General features: G+C 43.2%; 1 protein-coding gene across 3 annotated transcripts in view; it reads right to left on the reverse strand.

Moving 5' to 3' along the window:
- Nucleotides 1-10,845, reverse strand: part of LOC132591727 (collagen alpha-1(XXIII) chain-like) — a 207,894-nt gene extending 197,049 nt beyond the window's left edge. For 2 of the 3 annotated variants that reach the window (XM_088661969.1, XM_088661970.1), the window contains exons 1-2: nt 10,104-10,706; nt 307-376 (exon numbers count right to left, since the gene is read on the reverse strand). In XM_088661969.1, the coding sequence (XP_088518095.1) occupies nt 307-376; nt 10,104-10,370 (337 nt within the window). In that variant the 5' untranslated portion in view covers nt 10,371-10,706. Of the gene's footprint in view, nt 1-306; nt 377-10,103 lie in introns of all 3 variants that reach the window. The other variant, XM_060271654.2, reaches the window with a different exon arrangement.
- Between the last annotated feature and the right edge of the window lie 6,185 nt (nt 10,846-17,030).

A 17,030-nucleotide genomic window follows, 5' to 3' on the forward strand; every position in this document is an offset into this window, starting at 1 on the left:
TTTACATACTGTATCAGGCAATAATTTATAGCACGATGAGAGCAAAGCCATTGTAAAAATCCCAAAAGGCAATGAATTTATCAAATCAGCTACCAGTACTCATTTCTTACCATCTGCAGCAGAGAAGTCTGTCAGATTACTTTGAGAGAGAAAACAACCTTTCTACACTCAAAACGTCTTTGCAATTGCACACAGACAAATGCATGTCAGGAGAACAATTCTCATCGTAAAAAAAATCACTGCAGGTGTTTTTCATATTTTTCTGGTAAGACATTCTGAGCAACAACAAGTGACCATTCTACATACCTGGTGGGCACCTGCATTCAGATGATACGTCTCTTGCTGTACGTAGTTTGGCTAATCCTTCACTCAGTTTCTGGGGGGGGGGAGGACAAAAACATATAATTACTGAAAAGAAGTGGTGTGGGTGTGTGCATGCAAGTGCGCATTTTAAAGTGTATTACTGCTATAAACATACAATCCAAAGTTAAGCATTAGAATCATAGAATCATAGAGTTGGAAGAGACCACAAGGGCCATCCAGTCCAACCCCCTGCCAAGCAGGAAACACCATTAAGGCCTACTGATTTCCTTAGGAAAGTTAAACACATGCTTACATTCCCCCCCCCCCGAAACCATGAGATTTAAAACTGTACAGATTGACCACAATCTGTATTGTTAGCAAGTGATGTGCCGTCTTAACTTTCTTTGTAGAAGACTTCATAGAATCATAGAACCACAGAATTGTAGAGTTGGGAGGGTCCTGAGGATCAGGCTTCCTCAACCTTGGCCCTTCAGATGTTTTTTGGCCTACAACTCCCATGATCCCTAGCTAGCAGGACCAGTGGTCAGGGATTATGGGAATTGTAGTCCCAAAACATCTGGAGGGCTGAGTTTGGCGTTACCCGATCTAATCCAACCCCCTGCACAGCAGGAATCTCAAGTAAAGTATCCATGACAGATGGCCATCCAACCTCTGCTTTAAAACTTCCAGGGAAGGAGAGTCCACCCCTTCTGAAGAAGTCTGTTTCACCCTTTTAGCCTACAATCATGAGATTCTATGATACAGTACCACACTCCCAAATACATGGCAATGGTGGAAATTTATTAGGGTATGAAAGGTTGTCCCTACCTGTATATGAAGAAGGCTTTTCTAATCTCTGGGTCACTTTTGGTGGGGGTGATGGGATTTTTAAAAACCAAGTGTGATGAATTGATTCAGAAACAGAGCACTCTTTGTATATTGGTGACTAGCGTACTTCCCCATGCTCTTCTGTGCAGAGTTCTAGAAGGCTTACCTACAAATCCCTAATGTAGTTATTTGTTTTATGAAATGCTTAAGGGTTGTCACTTATAAACACTGCTGAATTCCCAACAACATGGGTAGCAACACTAAACAACTCTTGATTGTATTTCACATTAGCTAGCATCCATTGGACTGTTTTGTTTTTTAAGATGAAGAAATGCAAGTTTTGATTTTTATATTGTACAGATATTTGTGCTGTAAGTTGTAAACCGCCTTGCAGTCTTTTGATGAAGGGCAGTATATAAATTTAATAAATAATACTAAACAACAAAAACAGCAGCAATAGCAATCATAATGGATCTGCTTGTAGCACGAACACCACAACCATTTTGCCATGTTTTGCTTCAATTCTCTCCCACAAATGCCAAGCCATGGTGTTTCTCCTTAAGTGGTGATTTCCTTTGGGTGTGTGTAGATCATTTATGGTCTGGGAGAACGTGCAGGGGAGAATTCAAGGAAAGGATTAAAACACCCACATTTTGATTCACTCCCTCAATTGCAAAACCATATTGTTCCAAAATGTCTAGTTCCAACTGTAGTTGCAGACACTTCCAAGTTTTAGGATTGGCCGATAAGCTGAATGTTTTAAGGCTACTAGGAAACAATATAGTTATTGTGAATTAAACTAGTGTTGTTTGTTTACAACTACATACTTCTTTAATCTGCACTCATTAACATTTCTGCTCTAGCATGAAGACCATCCACTTTGAATTGAGGTCTTTGTTTCAAAACAAGTAGAGAGGTATTACTACATCCCAGTCTTTGGGCAGGGGGCGTTAACGCATTAAATAGTGCTTTGGAATCTATACAATTTTTTAGTTAAATGGTAACTTGGTACCAAAGTAAAGTTTACAGAGAAGCCTTTGACTGTACTGTAGTATTTAGAACTTCATTTGGCTGTACTTCCAAAAGCTCTTTGTAAACTTATTAAATAGTTGAACAGATAACCATATTCGGATTTTGCACCCATTGCAAAGTTTTAATTACTTCCCAGTGTCTCTGCTGGTTTTCTGCCCTATGACTCAAATTTTAACTAAACAATGACAGGCATTTCTAACAATATTTTACATTAAAATAAAGTGTAAAAACTAGCTGCTGAAACCAATTTTCTAAAAATTAAATGTTGCAAATTCAAATTACAATTAATTTTCCAGGTGTAAAATTCACATCGATGACATGCAGTTAACGATGTAATAAGAATCCAAAGTGGAGGATGCTGAACTGCCATATCTAGAGCTTGAAGTGTACATGACAGCAAAGAAGAAGGTAGGACAGAATGGCATTTTTCCTTTCTGAGTTTTGTCATTTAAAACAAAACAAAACTATATCCCTGCTCATGGAGAATATATACACCAGCTACATGACTGGCACATGTCTTGCTTGCCCTGCCCTCTAGGTTCAGTTGCACCTAACTACTATATATTTCAAATCTATACCTTCACTAAAATGCCTCCAGCATGCTCATTTTTTGCTTCTACCAACATTGGAACTCCTATATCAACAAGGCAAGGGCCATGGAGGTTTCTGCAGTTGTGAGGTCACATAAGGTTGGATCTCACTCTCCAAGGGCACATCTCTCCTCCATCTGCAGAAAAATACCTGAAGCATTCTAGACCCCCGATTCATGCTCCCATGAACCATAGGTTTGCATAGTATGGATTTAGCTTATACATTCATGCATTTTAAAACAGTAATTTTCTTAACTATTGCATTGCTGAGAGAGAACCTTTAGGTACATTTTTTTGCCTTACAGTGATACACACCAATAACTTTTCTTGGCTGCAATCCACAGCCTATACTCTCATATAACCTACCCTCTGGATGAAACTCTGGGAATTAGTATTAAGCATTTTGCCTGCACCCACACTAAAGAGATTCCTTCAAGCTTTATAATTTGCTCACCTAGTATCACTGGTAACACAAAGGATCCACCTGTTCAGAGTCCGAAGCAGTTTTAACAATTCACTGTTATATTTCCTTCTTTGCTTTCTTTAGGTTATTTATATGGTGCTCACCTACATTCCTAACTAAAACTATTTTTTTCCCTAACACAGTAAGAGGTAATCCCTGCCTTTAAAAGTTCATATAATCAAAAGCAGACAAGAAAAACACACCTGAATTTCCAGGTAGGGCTTTGATAATAATAATAATAATAATAATAATAATAATAATAATAATAATAATAATAATAAACCCCTGAGTTTTGACTCATTTAGCAGCTGTGGTCACTCCTACAGAAGGATGGCCTCTGAGACACATAGCTTTGTAACCTTCAGCATGGACTACTGTAATGCACTCTGTATGGGGTTGCCTCCAAAGGCTATCGAGAGACTTTGCCAGGTCCAAAAGTGTCTGCCTGATTAGTTACAGGGTGAGCCAAAGGGAATACATTAACCAGTTGCTTTCCACCTTCTTTTCAAGTGCACTTCTGAGTGCTAGTTTTAACCTTTAAGCCCTAAACAACTACAGCCAAGATTGATTGAGGAAAAACTTCTTTCGTCAAACTCAAGAGTACACTCAGAATACTTACGGGACTGTCTCTCCTGGTATGCCCCGCGGAGGACCTGTAAGACAGAGTTGTTCCACCTGGCATTTCGCCTGGAGCCAACCTGATTCCCTCCCCCATTTTCCCTTTCTTTTTCCCTTTTATATGAGGCTGCATTTTTACTTTTTAATTTAATTTTGATGTATGTAGTCTTGTTGTTGAGTTGTATTTTAATCAGTTGTTTTATATTTGGTGTTAGCCGCTCTGAGCCCGGCTTTGGATGGGGAGGGCGGAGAATAAAAAAAATTAAAAATATGTTATTATTTATTATTAAGAGACCCAGCCCAGAGCCTTTTCTTTGCCCAGACTGGCAGACCCAAAAGAGCAGGGCTGTCTCAATAGTTAACTCCTCCTCTTTATATTGTAAACTGCCATGTGAGGTGAAGGGTGGTACTGTATATAAATTTTAAAACTAAGAATAAGAATTCCCTTCCCAGTAAATCCTGTGAGGCAGATTCCAATCTAACATGAGAACGGTGAAAACATAAATTTTAGCAGGGGTTTGAGAAGTCAGTTGGGTGTTATTTCAAGCAACTTTTTATGTTTACTTTTTGGAGTGCAATTTGCACTTGTTTATGGGGATTTAACTGATTTGTTTGATTTTGTAAGCCATCCTAAGGATTAATCTGGAACCAAAGTGACAAAAGGACAAGTGCAAATACAGTGGTACCTTGGTTTACGAACTTAATCCATTCCAGAAGTCCGTTTTTTAACCAAAGTGTGCTTTCCCATAGCAGCGGAGGACTCAATTTACAAATGGAACACACTCCACAGGAAACAAAACATGTTCTTATTCCAAGGCAAAGTTCACAAACCAAAACACCTACTTCTGGGTTTGCAGCGTTCTTAATCCAAGTTGCTCATAAACTAAACTGTTCTTAAACCAAGGTACCACTGTAAATGAAAAAATGCAGGGCACAACATACAAATTGGAACTGTCATTTGGGCTGTAATCCTATGCACAATTTACCTGGGAGTGGACTCCATTAAACTCTATGGGACTTGCCTCTGAACAAGATTGCATAGGATTTCACTAAAAGTGGCAAATGCGTGATAAGATGGGGAAATATTTCATGAAAAGCAGTAATCTTTTTTTTATTTTTGAATCAAAATGCCTTTGTATAATGAAACTCAAAAAGACACGATCACTTCCTCCCAAAGTTTCCAGTACTTCCACGTTGTTGTCGATCAGTTTCTCCCTGTTGATGAGGATCAGTTCCAAGATAATGATGGATATAGCTGGGCAAACTGGCTGCCTCCAAAGTAACTCTGAATGTTTGTTGGAGGAAGGCAGTTTACCCAGCTATATACAACAATCTATTAACAAAAACAGAGAAGTTTCCCTACTTAGCTTATTTGCTCTGTGTATTCACCAAAGTAATTGATTTCCTAACATATTGATTAGAGGAATTCTACAGGTTTCCTTTAGGACAAGGTCTGACAGGTCAGAGAGGTGGTAGCTGGGAGAAATGTTCACCCTTTGACGACAAGCTGTTCTTGTCCTTAAGAATATTTCTATGCAAGTTCATTTGAGATCTCCATGACTGTGTGGTTTCACCTACAAAGATACTCTTGGGACATTTTGTGCAGTATGAGAGTGAGCTATACCACATGCTGCAGTGCCCCCTTGGAGCTCTCTTCTTTCAGCTAGCATGCCATCACTGATCTCCCTTCAGTGACATCTCCTCCCTTCTTTGGCACTGTCCCACAACAACTAAAAATAACAAGCTGGCAATGCAGTTAATAGGCAACATTACATTTGCTTCCCTTAAGGACATGCTTTAGCAAAAAGAACTTCTAAGGTTTAAGATTGCTTTTCTATACCGCCTTCCATTATTCCTTAGTCAACCAGTGAATTGTTCAAATCCTGAAGCCATCAAGTCCATTTGTGGCTTATGCACGTGAGCAAATAGCATCAAGGAAACCAGTGAACCATCTTATAAAATACAGGAAGGCAATGAAGAACTGGTTCTTCATACCGTGGATTTTGAAGCTAAGAATTATCTTCTGACACACATGACAATCTTATAAAAGGAAGTGATTCATAAAGCAACAAGTAATGCACAATCCTTAACTGTCAAAAACCTAACATGTAGTAGTAGGTTTCAGGGAGTGTTGCTAAGTATATGAACCTACTACTAGGGTGACCAAGTAAAGGAGAGGCAAGGGCTCTGGCAGCTTTAATAGTTGTGGAGAGAATGAAATTTCATCAGGTGTAGCTTACATAAAATTCCCTCTTCTACACACCTAATAAAGGTGCAGGAGCCCTGGTTTTTTCTCTTTCTTTCTTTTACCTGGCCACCCTACCATCATAAGAACATAAATAATAAGAAAGCATTCCCTAAGGAACATATGGATTTCCATATTATTTGTTTATACGAATGTAAATACTGTATAATCTTGGTAAATGCCCATCTTAGAAATGTAACCTTCACCATAGCTAATACTTGCAAGACATTATAGTGTAATTCTAGGTGCATTTATTGAGAAGTCCACTGAGTTCAATGGGGCTTATACACCACTAAATGTGTAAAGTTGTGCAGCCTCAGACCATAGCTGCCAAGTTATCCCTTATTTTAAGGGATTTTCCCTTATGCTGAATAGGCTTCCTCGTGAGAAAAGGGAAAACTTGGCAGCTATGCCTCAGACTGCAATCCTACACACACATACCTGGATATAAGCTCAGAACTTAACCTGGAGCAGACACACATAGAATTTCCCTGACACTCACTTAAAACAAAGTAGCTGACCTAGTAGTAGTAGTAGAAATAATAATAATAATAATAATAATAATAATAATAATATCCCACCCATACAATGGAACCATAAATCAGTGGTTCATTGATTTATCATCCAAGTGCTTCAGTACAGTATAAACACTTCAAAAAAAAATGCTCAAATATGTGTACAATTAAATATTATCCAACAATCGATTTCTATTTTACAGGGCAAGGAACAATTTGTAATACTATACAAAAATTAATGATTTGCAAAATGTATCTGGACAGGGATGAAAGTTCCCATTAGAGAGCTAATATTTTGCCTCCCATCTGTATTTTGCTATCTTTACAATGATGCCTCTTCAACCTAAAATGAAACCAACGTATATATGCTGTCCATATATTATCTGTAATTACTGGTATCATTCCAAGTAAAGAACTGATTCTGCTATGTCAGTTCCTTTCGCTGCACTACTATTATTACTACTCCAAAAACAACTTCCCCACTCCTCCCCTCTTGCTCTTATAGATCAGTCTTTCCTAACCGTGTGCCCTTCAGATGTTTCAGACTGCAGCTTTCATCAGTCCTCACCAACCTGGCCATGCTGGCTGGGACCAATAAGAGTTGTCGTCCAAAACATCTGGAGGGCGCCAGGCTAGGGAAGGCTGTTCTAGTTTTTTATCGCATACAAATAACCTTGAACTGACCTTGAAATTCCATCCAAAATCCAAAATACTGATATAAGTGCTCTATCTATAGTCAGGAGCGCACTCCAGGATATACTGCAAGTTTTACAGTGGCAGCAAAGGGATTAAGGTGGAATATGCTTAACAGTTATTGGACAATTGCCTTACATGAGTGAGCTGTTAGTAATACAGCAGACTTAAGAACCCATGTAGCCTGGGAAGCATGCCCACACTATCCAGAACTGTCCATGTTTGATGAATGACATTTGAAACTCTGCAAGATCTGTATCCATCAGGTCCATCTGAAAACTCCCTGCTACTATTACCTTGGCTTGGCTGCTCACAATCAACAGCAAAACGGGTTAAAGACAGCCTATATACATTGCTGTCAGGTTTAAACATTGAGCAATTTTGGGGCAATTTTTCCATAATGGAGCTATATCACATAATGATTTACTCTGGCCTTATTTTACACATATTTTTCATAAAGTAAAGGTAAAGGTACCCCTGACCATTAGGTCCAGTCGTGACCGACTCTGGGGTTACACGCTCATCTCGCATTATTGGCCGAGGGAGCCGGCGTATAGCTTCCAGGTCATGTGGCCAGCATGACAAAGCCGCTTCTGGCGAACCAGAGCAGCACATGGAAACGCTGTTTACCTTCCCGCTGTAGCGGTTCCTATTTATCTACTTGCATTTTGACGTGCTTTCGAACTGCTAGGTTGGCAGGAGCTGGGACCAAGCAACGGGAGCTCACCCCCGTCACAGGGATTTGAACCGCCGACCTTCTGATCAGCAAGCCCTAGTCTCAGTGGTTTAACCCACAGCGCCACCTGGGTCCTATTTTCATAAAGTATTCACAACCAAAAGACCTGAGCTGTCTTGTACAATCTAATATCAAAACAACTCACAGGGGAAGCTGTGCTCTTAGTGCGAGTCTGGATCTGAAGCATTTAACAATTAAAAGGTCTATCCATGATCTCCAGAATTCAAACAGCTGGCCGCACACTCCAAAGCAGGCATCCCCAAACTGCGGCCCTCCAGATGTTTTGGCCTACAACTCCCATGATCCCTAGCCTAGCTAACAGGACCAGTGGTCAGGGATGATGGGGATTGTAGTCCAAAACATCTGGAGAGCCGAAGTCTGGGGATGCCTGCTCCAAAGTCTTATGGATAAGAAAACCCTAAGTGTCATCATGAATGTTATCTAAAACTACTAGTCCAATATCATTCTCTGACTCCTCTGGCATGAACCTTCACACTGGTCTCTGGAGAGATCATCAATATTAGCTCATTACTGTACAACGGAATAATTAAAAAACATTGTGCACTTTAAAGACTTGTATATTTATATTATAATGAAAACTTATGCAATAAATAAATAAATGTGTTGGTCTTTATGGTGCCACAAGGCTCTTTCTCACATTTATATTAGTGGTTCTCACAAAAAGAGAACCCACCAGTGAAGAATCATGAAGTTTCATCACCACACGGATCAAAGAAGCTGGGCAATTAGGAAGGTCCTCTTGAAGAAACACAATTAACTTTTGTAAGCAGTAAAATGTTTGGCACTTTGCTTCCATACAAGCCTTAGCATCCATCAAAATGCTTTTCATCATGCAATTAGCACACAAGCTCCAAGATATGGGTCACACTTTTTAAACTTTTGCAACTCTATTCAGAAGTACTTGAGAAATGCAATTAAATTTCTCTTTAAATCTTACAATAGCACTAACATGAAAAGGTTACTAAAGTACCTCTTATTTTGAGGAATTGTTATTAAAATGATGGGGATTTCCTCAGTCTTACCGAATGTGATGTTTGTAATATTCAAACTTCTTCGGTGGTCCATAGCAGAGACCTGCAGAGCACTTATTTTTGAAAATTTGATTCAATCACCAATGCATGTTTTCAAAAGGTGCTAATGGCCAAGCTTTCCCCTGAGGGATAACTTAGTTGGTAGAGCATAAGACTCTTAATCTCAGGGTCCTGGGTTTGAGCCCCATGCTGGGTGAAAGATTCCCGCACTGCAGGGGGTTGGACTAGATGATCCTTGTGATCCCTTCCAATGCTACAATTCTATGATTCTATGAAATCACACCCTTTGATCTGAAAGCTCTTTCTCCTCTAATCCCAGATTTACTGGAGCTGGCTGTAGTGTACTGATGGACAGCATTCTGCACATGCTCAAAAGCACTCTTTTGCTCCCTGCGTTTTGCAACTCATAGCCCTGGAATCTGAACATATTTTCCTGGCAGTGTCTGACTAGGACCAAGGAAATCTGAGTTCTAAGCCACCCAGTTCACTGCATGACACTGGGCCAGTCAATATATCCTAGAACGTTTTAATGAGGAAGAGGGCGGAAAGAGAAGGATAAGGAACGCTCTTCCAAACTCCTTGGAGGGAGGACGGTGATAAGAGCACGCAACCATGGGCACCCCATAAAGATGGAGACGCTAGTCTGCCTGCCCCTCCAGCAGCTAAGTGAGAAGAGGTAACCCGATTCGCCTGTTGCAGCAGAAGCGACACCAGTCAGTGTCCTGGAAGGCACTTTCCAGGCGAACATAGCACAGCGCGTGCTTGGGAAAGCTACGGTCTGCCAGCGCTTCATCCGATCGAAAGCTCTGGCCACGACACGTTCGTGAAGCTCCCAGGCTTGGTCAGCCTTGGAAGGCACTCTTAATGTGGCTCAGGGCTCTTGGCATAAGCCACGGTGGATCCCTGTCAATCAGCGCGAGCTTTTGGAGAAGTTGGAGACGGAGAGAGCCGCAGCCCTACCCGCCTCTAGAGCCCCAGCCAGGCGCCTACAACGGCGAAGCAGCCCGTCTGCCTCCCTGTCCACTCACCTCCTGCAGGAGCCCGTCCACCTGAGGCTGCAGCAGGGCGAGCAGGGGCTCGGCGCCGAGCTGCTCTCCGGGGCTCCACGCGCGGCCGGCGGCCAACTCCTCCTCGAGGGCCACCAGCCGGCCCTCGAGCCGAGAGGTCTTGGCGTTGAGCAGGAAGCAGGCGCCCACCGAGAGGAGCGAGAAGAGCAGCGAGACGACGGCGGGGCCCTTGCCAGTGCCGCCGGGGGGCGAAGCCGCGGGCGCCTTCTTCTCCCGGGGCTCGCTCATTGCGCGGGGCGGGCGGCGAGTTCACGGTCCCCTCAGGGGGCGGCGGCGGCGGCTCCTGAGGCGGCTCTCTCCTCGCTCCTCACACTTGGGGCACGCTCGGCGGCGGCGGCGGCGGCACCTCCTGGCAGCCGGCTGTTGAGGAAAGTGGGGCAGGAAGTTTGGGAAGCGTGGCCTCTTTCCCTAGCATGGCCCTCCAGCTGCGCGGGGCGGGGGCGGGGATGTAGGTGGGTGGGTGGGTGGTGGACTCTCCTCCTCCTCCTCCTCCTCCCTCAGAGCTCTGGGACTGGGGAGGGGGAGAAGCTCGCCAGCCCACTCCTCGTCCTCCCCGGGGATTCCGACGCGGGTAGCCTCCCCCCCCCCAAATGGTTTCTCTTCAGTCTCCTCCCAGCGCGCGCGGGAACTGCGCAAATAGCCCCGGCTGAAAGGGGAGAAGGGCACTTCCAAAGCTGGAGGTGGGTTAAGAAGGGGCTTGTCTGCGAGCCTCGAGTCGCGCCTGCAGCTGCGGAGGTGTCAAATGCGGAAGGATTCTCCTCTCTCCGCGCGCCTCCGCGCTTTGAGGAGGGTGTTCGCCGCCGTCCTGTCCGTCGCTTGCTCTGGGAGAAGGGTCCCGTCCCTTGAAGCCACCCGGGACTATTTCCAAGCGCTCGTCTTCTGCAGGCAGCCGGGCGAGGTCTGTCAAGGGACGTGGAAGGCGGCGGGATTGAGGGGTGAGGGCTCCTTGCCCCGACTTTGCGAAACGGAAGGGCCACAAAAGTCCCGAAAGACCCAACGAAGCCACTCGGAAAGAGGCATTTGTTTGTGACGCTTCACTTATTATGGGGAACCCGTCCTTCAAATTCGCAGGACGGTTACACACAGAGAGAAAGAAAATAAATCCGTTTTAAAACATATCAGTGTCCTTAGGCTGCAGTCCTGCACCCACTTACCTGGAAGGAGGTGCCGCTGAATCAATGGGACTTCTTAGTAGATATGCGTAGCGTTGCGCCTTAGTATTTGAACTGCAGGGAAATTAACTCTGCAACACGCCTACTCGGAAGTCAAGATTCCCACGGAATTACTGGGCCTTACTCCCAAGTACCTGTAAGCGGGTAGGAGATCGCAGCCGGAGGGTCCCTATTAATTTGAGCCAGAGCAAAGCGACGGTGCCCGTTTCCAAAAACCCTGGTCCGAGTCGGTCCCCCAAAGCATTTACTATATTTAGAGCTGTTGTGGGCAGCACGAATTCAAATCCCAGCTCAACTTCGGTTGCAATCCTGTGTGTTCCGCCGGCCTCGTTTCTGAGCGAGCATTCATAGGATTGGCTCCCTTGGCTGATGTGAGGCTAACTTGCAACACTGCTAGAGAAGGGTCTATCCGAAACTTGAAAAACACAAATCCCATTAACTGTAAAAGTTTAAGTGAGTACAGTCATTTAGGATTGGGCTCCAAGAGGAAAGGTGGGGCAATGAATAGCAGAGCATTCCTGTCTATGGTTACTCAGAAGTAAGTCGCACTGTGTTCAGTGTGCATGCTGAAATATATACTGAATTGGATCTGAATACAGTGTCCCCGAGTTGTCTCCTTAGCAACCACAGAAAATTTGTAGCAATGGGAGGAAAGCATGTTTAGGTTGGAGAACACAGCTTCTAGCACAGGCATCCCCAAACTTCGGCCCTCCAGATGTTTTGGACTACAATTCCCATCATCCCTGACCACTGGTCCTGTTACCTAGGGATCATGGGAGTTGTAGGCCAAAACATCTGGAGGGCCCAAGTTTGGGGATGCCTGTGCTAGCACTTGCTTGTGCTGCAACACATCTCTCATGTAGATTAAGCAGTGTGTACAACAACAACAAAGGAACACAGGTAACTGCCTTGCATGAAACAAACAAAAATAAATCCTTCCAGCAGCACCTTAGAGACCAACTAAGTTTGTCATTGGTATGAACTTTCTTGTGCATGCACTCTTCAGATACACACATGTGCCTTGCATGAGTCATCTAGATCACTACAGTCTACCCAGGCTGGAAATGGCTCTTCAGGCTTTTAGGCAGGTCTTTCCCAGCCAGCCCTACCTGGAATTGCTGGAGACTGAACCTGATAACCTTTCCATGCAAAGCAGATGCTTCTGCCACTGAGCTCTGTATTTATTTCTTTATTAAATTTTTATATTGCACTTTCCCCAAAGTGTGCTAAACACATAAATATTAAACCAGTACAACTAACTTTCAGCCATCAGATGCCCTGGTAAACAGGAATGTTTTAACATTTATCCTAAAAGCCAATAGCAAGTGAGACTGAAATAAATAATTAGGCAAGGGATTTAGCAAACAGGGAGCCACCGCCAAAAAGGCCGTGCCATGGGTCACCACAACCCAGCAACCCCCCGTGGCGGAACGATGGCCCTTACCCATTGAGCTAATTCCCTTCCCTAGAGCAGATTCAGTCTCTGTGGGGACTGTTTCCCAGAATTAAGGAGTTCTGAAAATAAGATATGGTACTTCATTTTCTTAAATGTGAAAATAAAACAGGGAACTTTAAAATAAAATAAAAAACTCTGCAATTTCAAAACGGCTATATTCCAGGACAGCTTAGACTGAAAAAGGAGAATTGAGCACCACCAATCTTTTCAGAGCAGATCATAATAAAATAAGGACAAGCTGGGTATCTGGCTCATAATTGCCCACATATTTTATCAGAAGCAAGTCCCACTGATTTCAATGGGCTGTATTCCTTAATGTGTGGATAGGATTGCAGCTTTCATTTGAAAAAATAGTCCTGTTCTCTGTGTGGTCCTACGATCCATGTCCACTACTAAATGAGAAAGTTGGGCCTGCTAAATGGCTGGGGTTGCTCCTATCTGGCAAAACAGCATGGCCAGGACAAGTTTTAGCAACCCGAATCCTAATTATTTCAGTAACAATAAGCTGTCCCTGTGTGTTAGGGTGGTGCAGTGGTTAGGGTGTTCTGCTACAACTGAGAAGAAACTATTCAATCTTGAAGTTTACTGGGTGGTCTTGGGCCAGTCACTCTGGGTTGTAAGTTGTAACCAATTAAATCATTGTGTGCCGAAGAACTGCCATGAGCATGACAGAACTTCCCCTCTGTCTCCTTTTCCTGCATGCCATTGCACAACACCCAAATCTGCTCCAGAGGATTGGGGGGGACGGACGGACCCAGAGCACATTTGGGGAGCATGGGGCGGGGGGGAGTTCTGTTGCACTTGTTTTATACTTAACTGCTCCTGCTTTGATGTCTGCTTTACTGCTTTTCAGAAACCCGTTGATGCTGTTTTTCTGATGAGTTTGTTTTAACAACTGATGTTACAATCTTTTTAGATATCTTAGTTGTTTATACACCCCACCCCTGGGAAGGTAGCCCATCTAGAAGGAAAACTCTTGATTCAAAACCTCTGCCGTTTTGCACGATATCTTTGGGAGAGGAAAAGATGGAGTAAACCCTACACGAATTCAGTGAAGTCCCTAAGACAGTTGGATAGTACCTTGTATGTCTCCATCCAGCAATTCCTACAGCCAAGCTGGTGCCAAACATATTGCTCTGCTTTCCTTTAGCCCACATCAGCGAGGCTGAGAGGGGGATCTTGTCATCTGGGCAGCCCAGGACCTCCACACACACTGCCCAGGGGAGATCACTTTAGTGCTGCTAACACAGCAGTTTGAGCCCCCCCCCCAAGGCACACAGATTGCATCTTGAGACAGACAGATCCAGCAACAGTTGCTTATAGTTTTTTTAATGTTTCAAAACTGCAATATTGGCTGCCTCCTTGGGAAGGGTAATCTCTGAAAGCCAACATATTAAAATAAATAAGCTGTACATTTAATTGGAAGTAAACCCCACAGAATTCTGATGCCTGCTTTTGAATAAAAATACTTAGGATTGTGCTTTATGGGACATTGACATAATCAAATCTCTGTGCCTAAGGGCAAACAAAATAGGTTCTCCCTCTGTTCTTCTTAGAGCATGTTCGTGATCAGGTCTGTCCAGGCTACTAAGAACATGCTTCTATTCTGTAAATATTGTTGTTGCAGAAAAACCATCAAATGAACGATGGCTTACTTTTCATCTCTAGGCGGTTTACAGTCTAAAAAACAAATACGGTCAAACCTTGGTCCCAGAACGCCTCCGTTTTGGAACGTTTCTGCTCCTGAAAACCCGAAAGTAAATGCTCTGATTTTCAAACGTTTTTCAGAAGCCGAATGTCTGACGTGGCTTCCACTGAGTGCAGGAAGCTCCTGCAGCCAATCAGAAGCCGCACCTCGGTTGGCCAACATTTCGGAAGCCAAATGGGCTTCCGAAACAGATTATGTTCGACAACCGAGGTTTGTAATGTAAAATGAAACCGAAAACAATATAAAAACACATTCAACTATTATGCTTTTAATTCTGCAGCTGTTCAACCTGTGCAGAATTGTAGCAATTCTAATCTACTGTCTTTTGCTAGGATTGAGATTCTCTGTAGACAACTGGTTCGTGTTGATGCCCTCTACTACAAAAAGTATTGGCAGGATCAAGATAGAGGAAGGAAATAGCAACTGCCACCCAAAACTAGTAATAGTAACTACAGTCCACCAACATAACAAGAACCACTTTTATGGAGGTACTTCCTGTTTCATTTCCTGGTTTTGCACTACAAGCAGAGTCGAAAGCAAACATCTGGAAGTCCCTTAAATCTAAATGTGCTTTGATAACATTCCCAGGTAAGCCTAACCATTTTAATTCACAAAGTCCCCATAACATCTTCTAATTTGTGGGTTTATTTCCTGTTACACGATTCGGAAATGCCAAAGATCCCATTCTACAAACCCAAGATGGGGGGGGGGGGGAGAGAGAGAAAGGGATTCTCTTTCGAAACGTGCTTCATCTGACTTGTTCATGGCACACACAAATAATGTTTTGAGATAATCTACAAACATGTAGGGAACTCTTCAGGTAGCTTGAAGGGGAAGCCAAACCAAGCTGTTTTAACATTTCCCATTACACCATGGATGGGGAACCTGTGGAGCTTATAGAATGTGGAGTCAAACAACTTATGGATTGCCACAGGTTCATCATCGTCAATGTTTGGGGGTTTTTTTTTGTTGGTTTTGTGTGTATGGTCAGTGTCAATAGCACAGTTATCACCACCTGTACTTTCTGCATTTCATTTCCGTTTGACCTCACTGTTCAAGTTTACAATCCCCACTCCTACTCCAAACACATATTTTTGTAATGAAACTCAGGGTAAGATTCAATTCATGAATCTGATGGAATGCACTGTAATCCATGAAACCTTGTGCTGATAATAAATTTGTTAAGTCTTTAAGGTAGAAAGTCTTTCATTGTTTTTCCTGTAAGACTCTACCACAGCTACCTCTCTTGAAAACAAATATTCCAGAGCAACTCATTCATTCTACTTCAGGTTCAATCTGAAGAGATGCATGACTTTACTGGTACATTTTGTTGGGAAGGGGAAGAAAGGGAAGCATGCAGTTGCCCAGTCACCACAATGCAGAAATTATGGCTGTTCCTGTTATTTTATGTGGGCTACTCAGGGAAAGGAAAACAAAGGAAATGGCATTCAAGCAGACTGTGAGACTCTAGCACCTGTGGTCCCATCTGCACTATACAATTTAAGCTACATCATATTGTGGTTTGTTAAGGGTGCTGAGACTTGTTAGGATACTCTTATTCCCCTCAAAGAGCTACACTTCCCAGAGTTTCCTGGAAAGAAGCATTAAATTATGGTTCTGCGAGGGGAATATGGGGTCTTCTAACAATTCTCAGCACCTTTAAGAAACCACTGTTTGGGGGGAGGGATGGTACTGCTTCAAGTGGATAGTAGAGATGGGGCCTAAGTCTCTTGCTGACAGCAGATCAGCATGGAAGCTCTTAACATATACTACTATCCTGGCTACATAGCAATATAAAACTCTGGTTCTCTGTTGGCTGCTAGTCCCAGTTCTAAACCCTGTATATAATGTGCTGGACTTGGGAGACCAGGGTTCAAATCCTCAGTCATAAACCTTACAAGGTGACCTTGGGCCAGTCACCATCTCTCAGTCTAACCTGCCTCACATGGTTTTGCAAAGATAAAATGTTAAGTGGAAGGACCGTATCTACACCGCCCCGAGCTCCTCAAAGGAAAGGCTGGAAATGGAAAGCAAAATAATGCAACAGTTCAGAATTTATTGTGTTTAAGTACTAGCATATAGTGCCACCTAGTGGAAAAAGAATGCCCAAATTGCAAATACGTTCAAAATGTCTTGGGAAATATCTTGTCTCTTTTATCCTCTACTTCTAAACAAATATTCTTATAACTCTACCCCCTACCCTCCATTTCTGAGTGTTAATACCACAAACATAAATATGTTTAAGTAGAACACTGCTAAACTGGACTGTTAATATTAATTTTTACAATAAACGCTTGTCATGTCCACGTCAAGCTGTTGTTGGTATCAGTCTGTCTCTAGAGACAGTGCACCACAAGGGGTGAAGTCAAATGGCTGCGTTAGCAGCACATAAGTGATTTTTCCAGGACATAAACCTGGGAAGTGTGTATAGAAGTCCTGGGCTGTCCATACTACAAGGCCCCCAACCCACCCCGGCCTTCCTGATGTGGCCCGAAGGAAAACAGAGCAATACATTTGGCACCAGCTTGTCTGCAGTTCTCAGAAGGAGGGGT

This window comes from Zootoca vivipara, chromosome 2, assembly GCF_965207765.1.
Source record: "Zootoca vivipara chromosome 2, rZooViv2.hap1.1, whole genome shotgun sequence".
Classification (NCBI taxonomy): domain Eukaryota; kingdom Metazoa; phylum Chordata; class Lepidosauria; order Squamata; family Lacertidae; genus Zootoca; species Zootoca vivipara.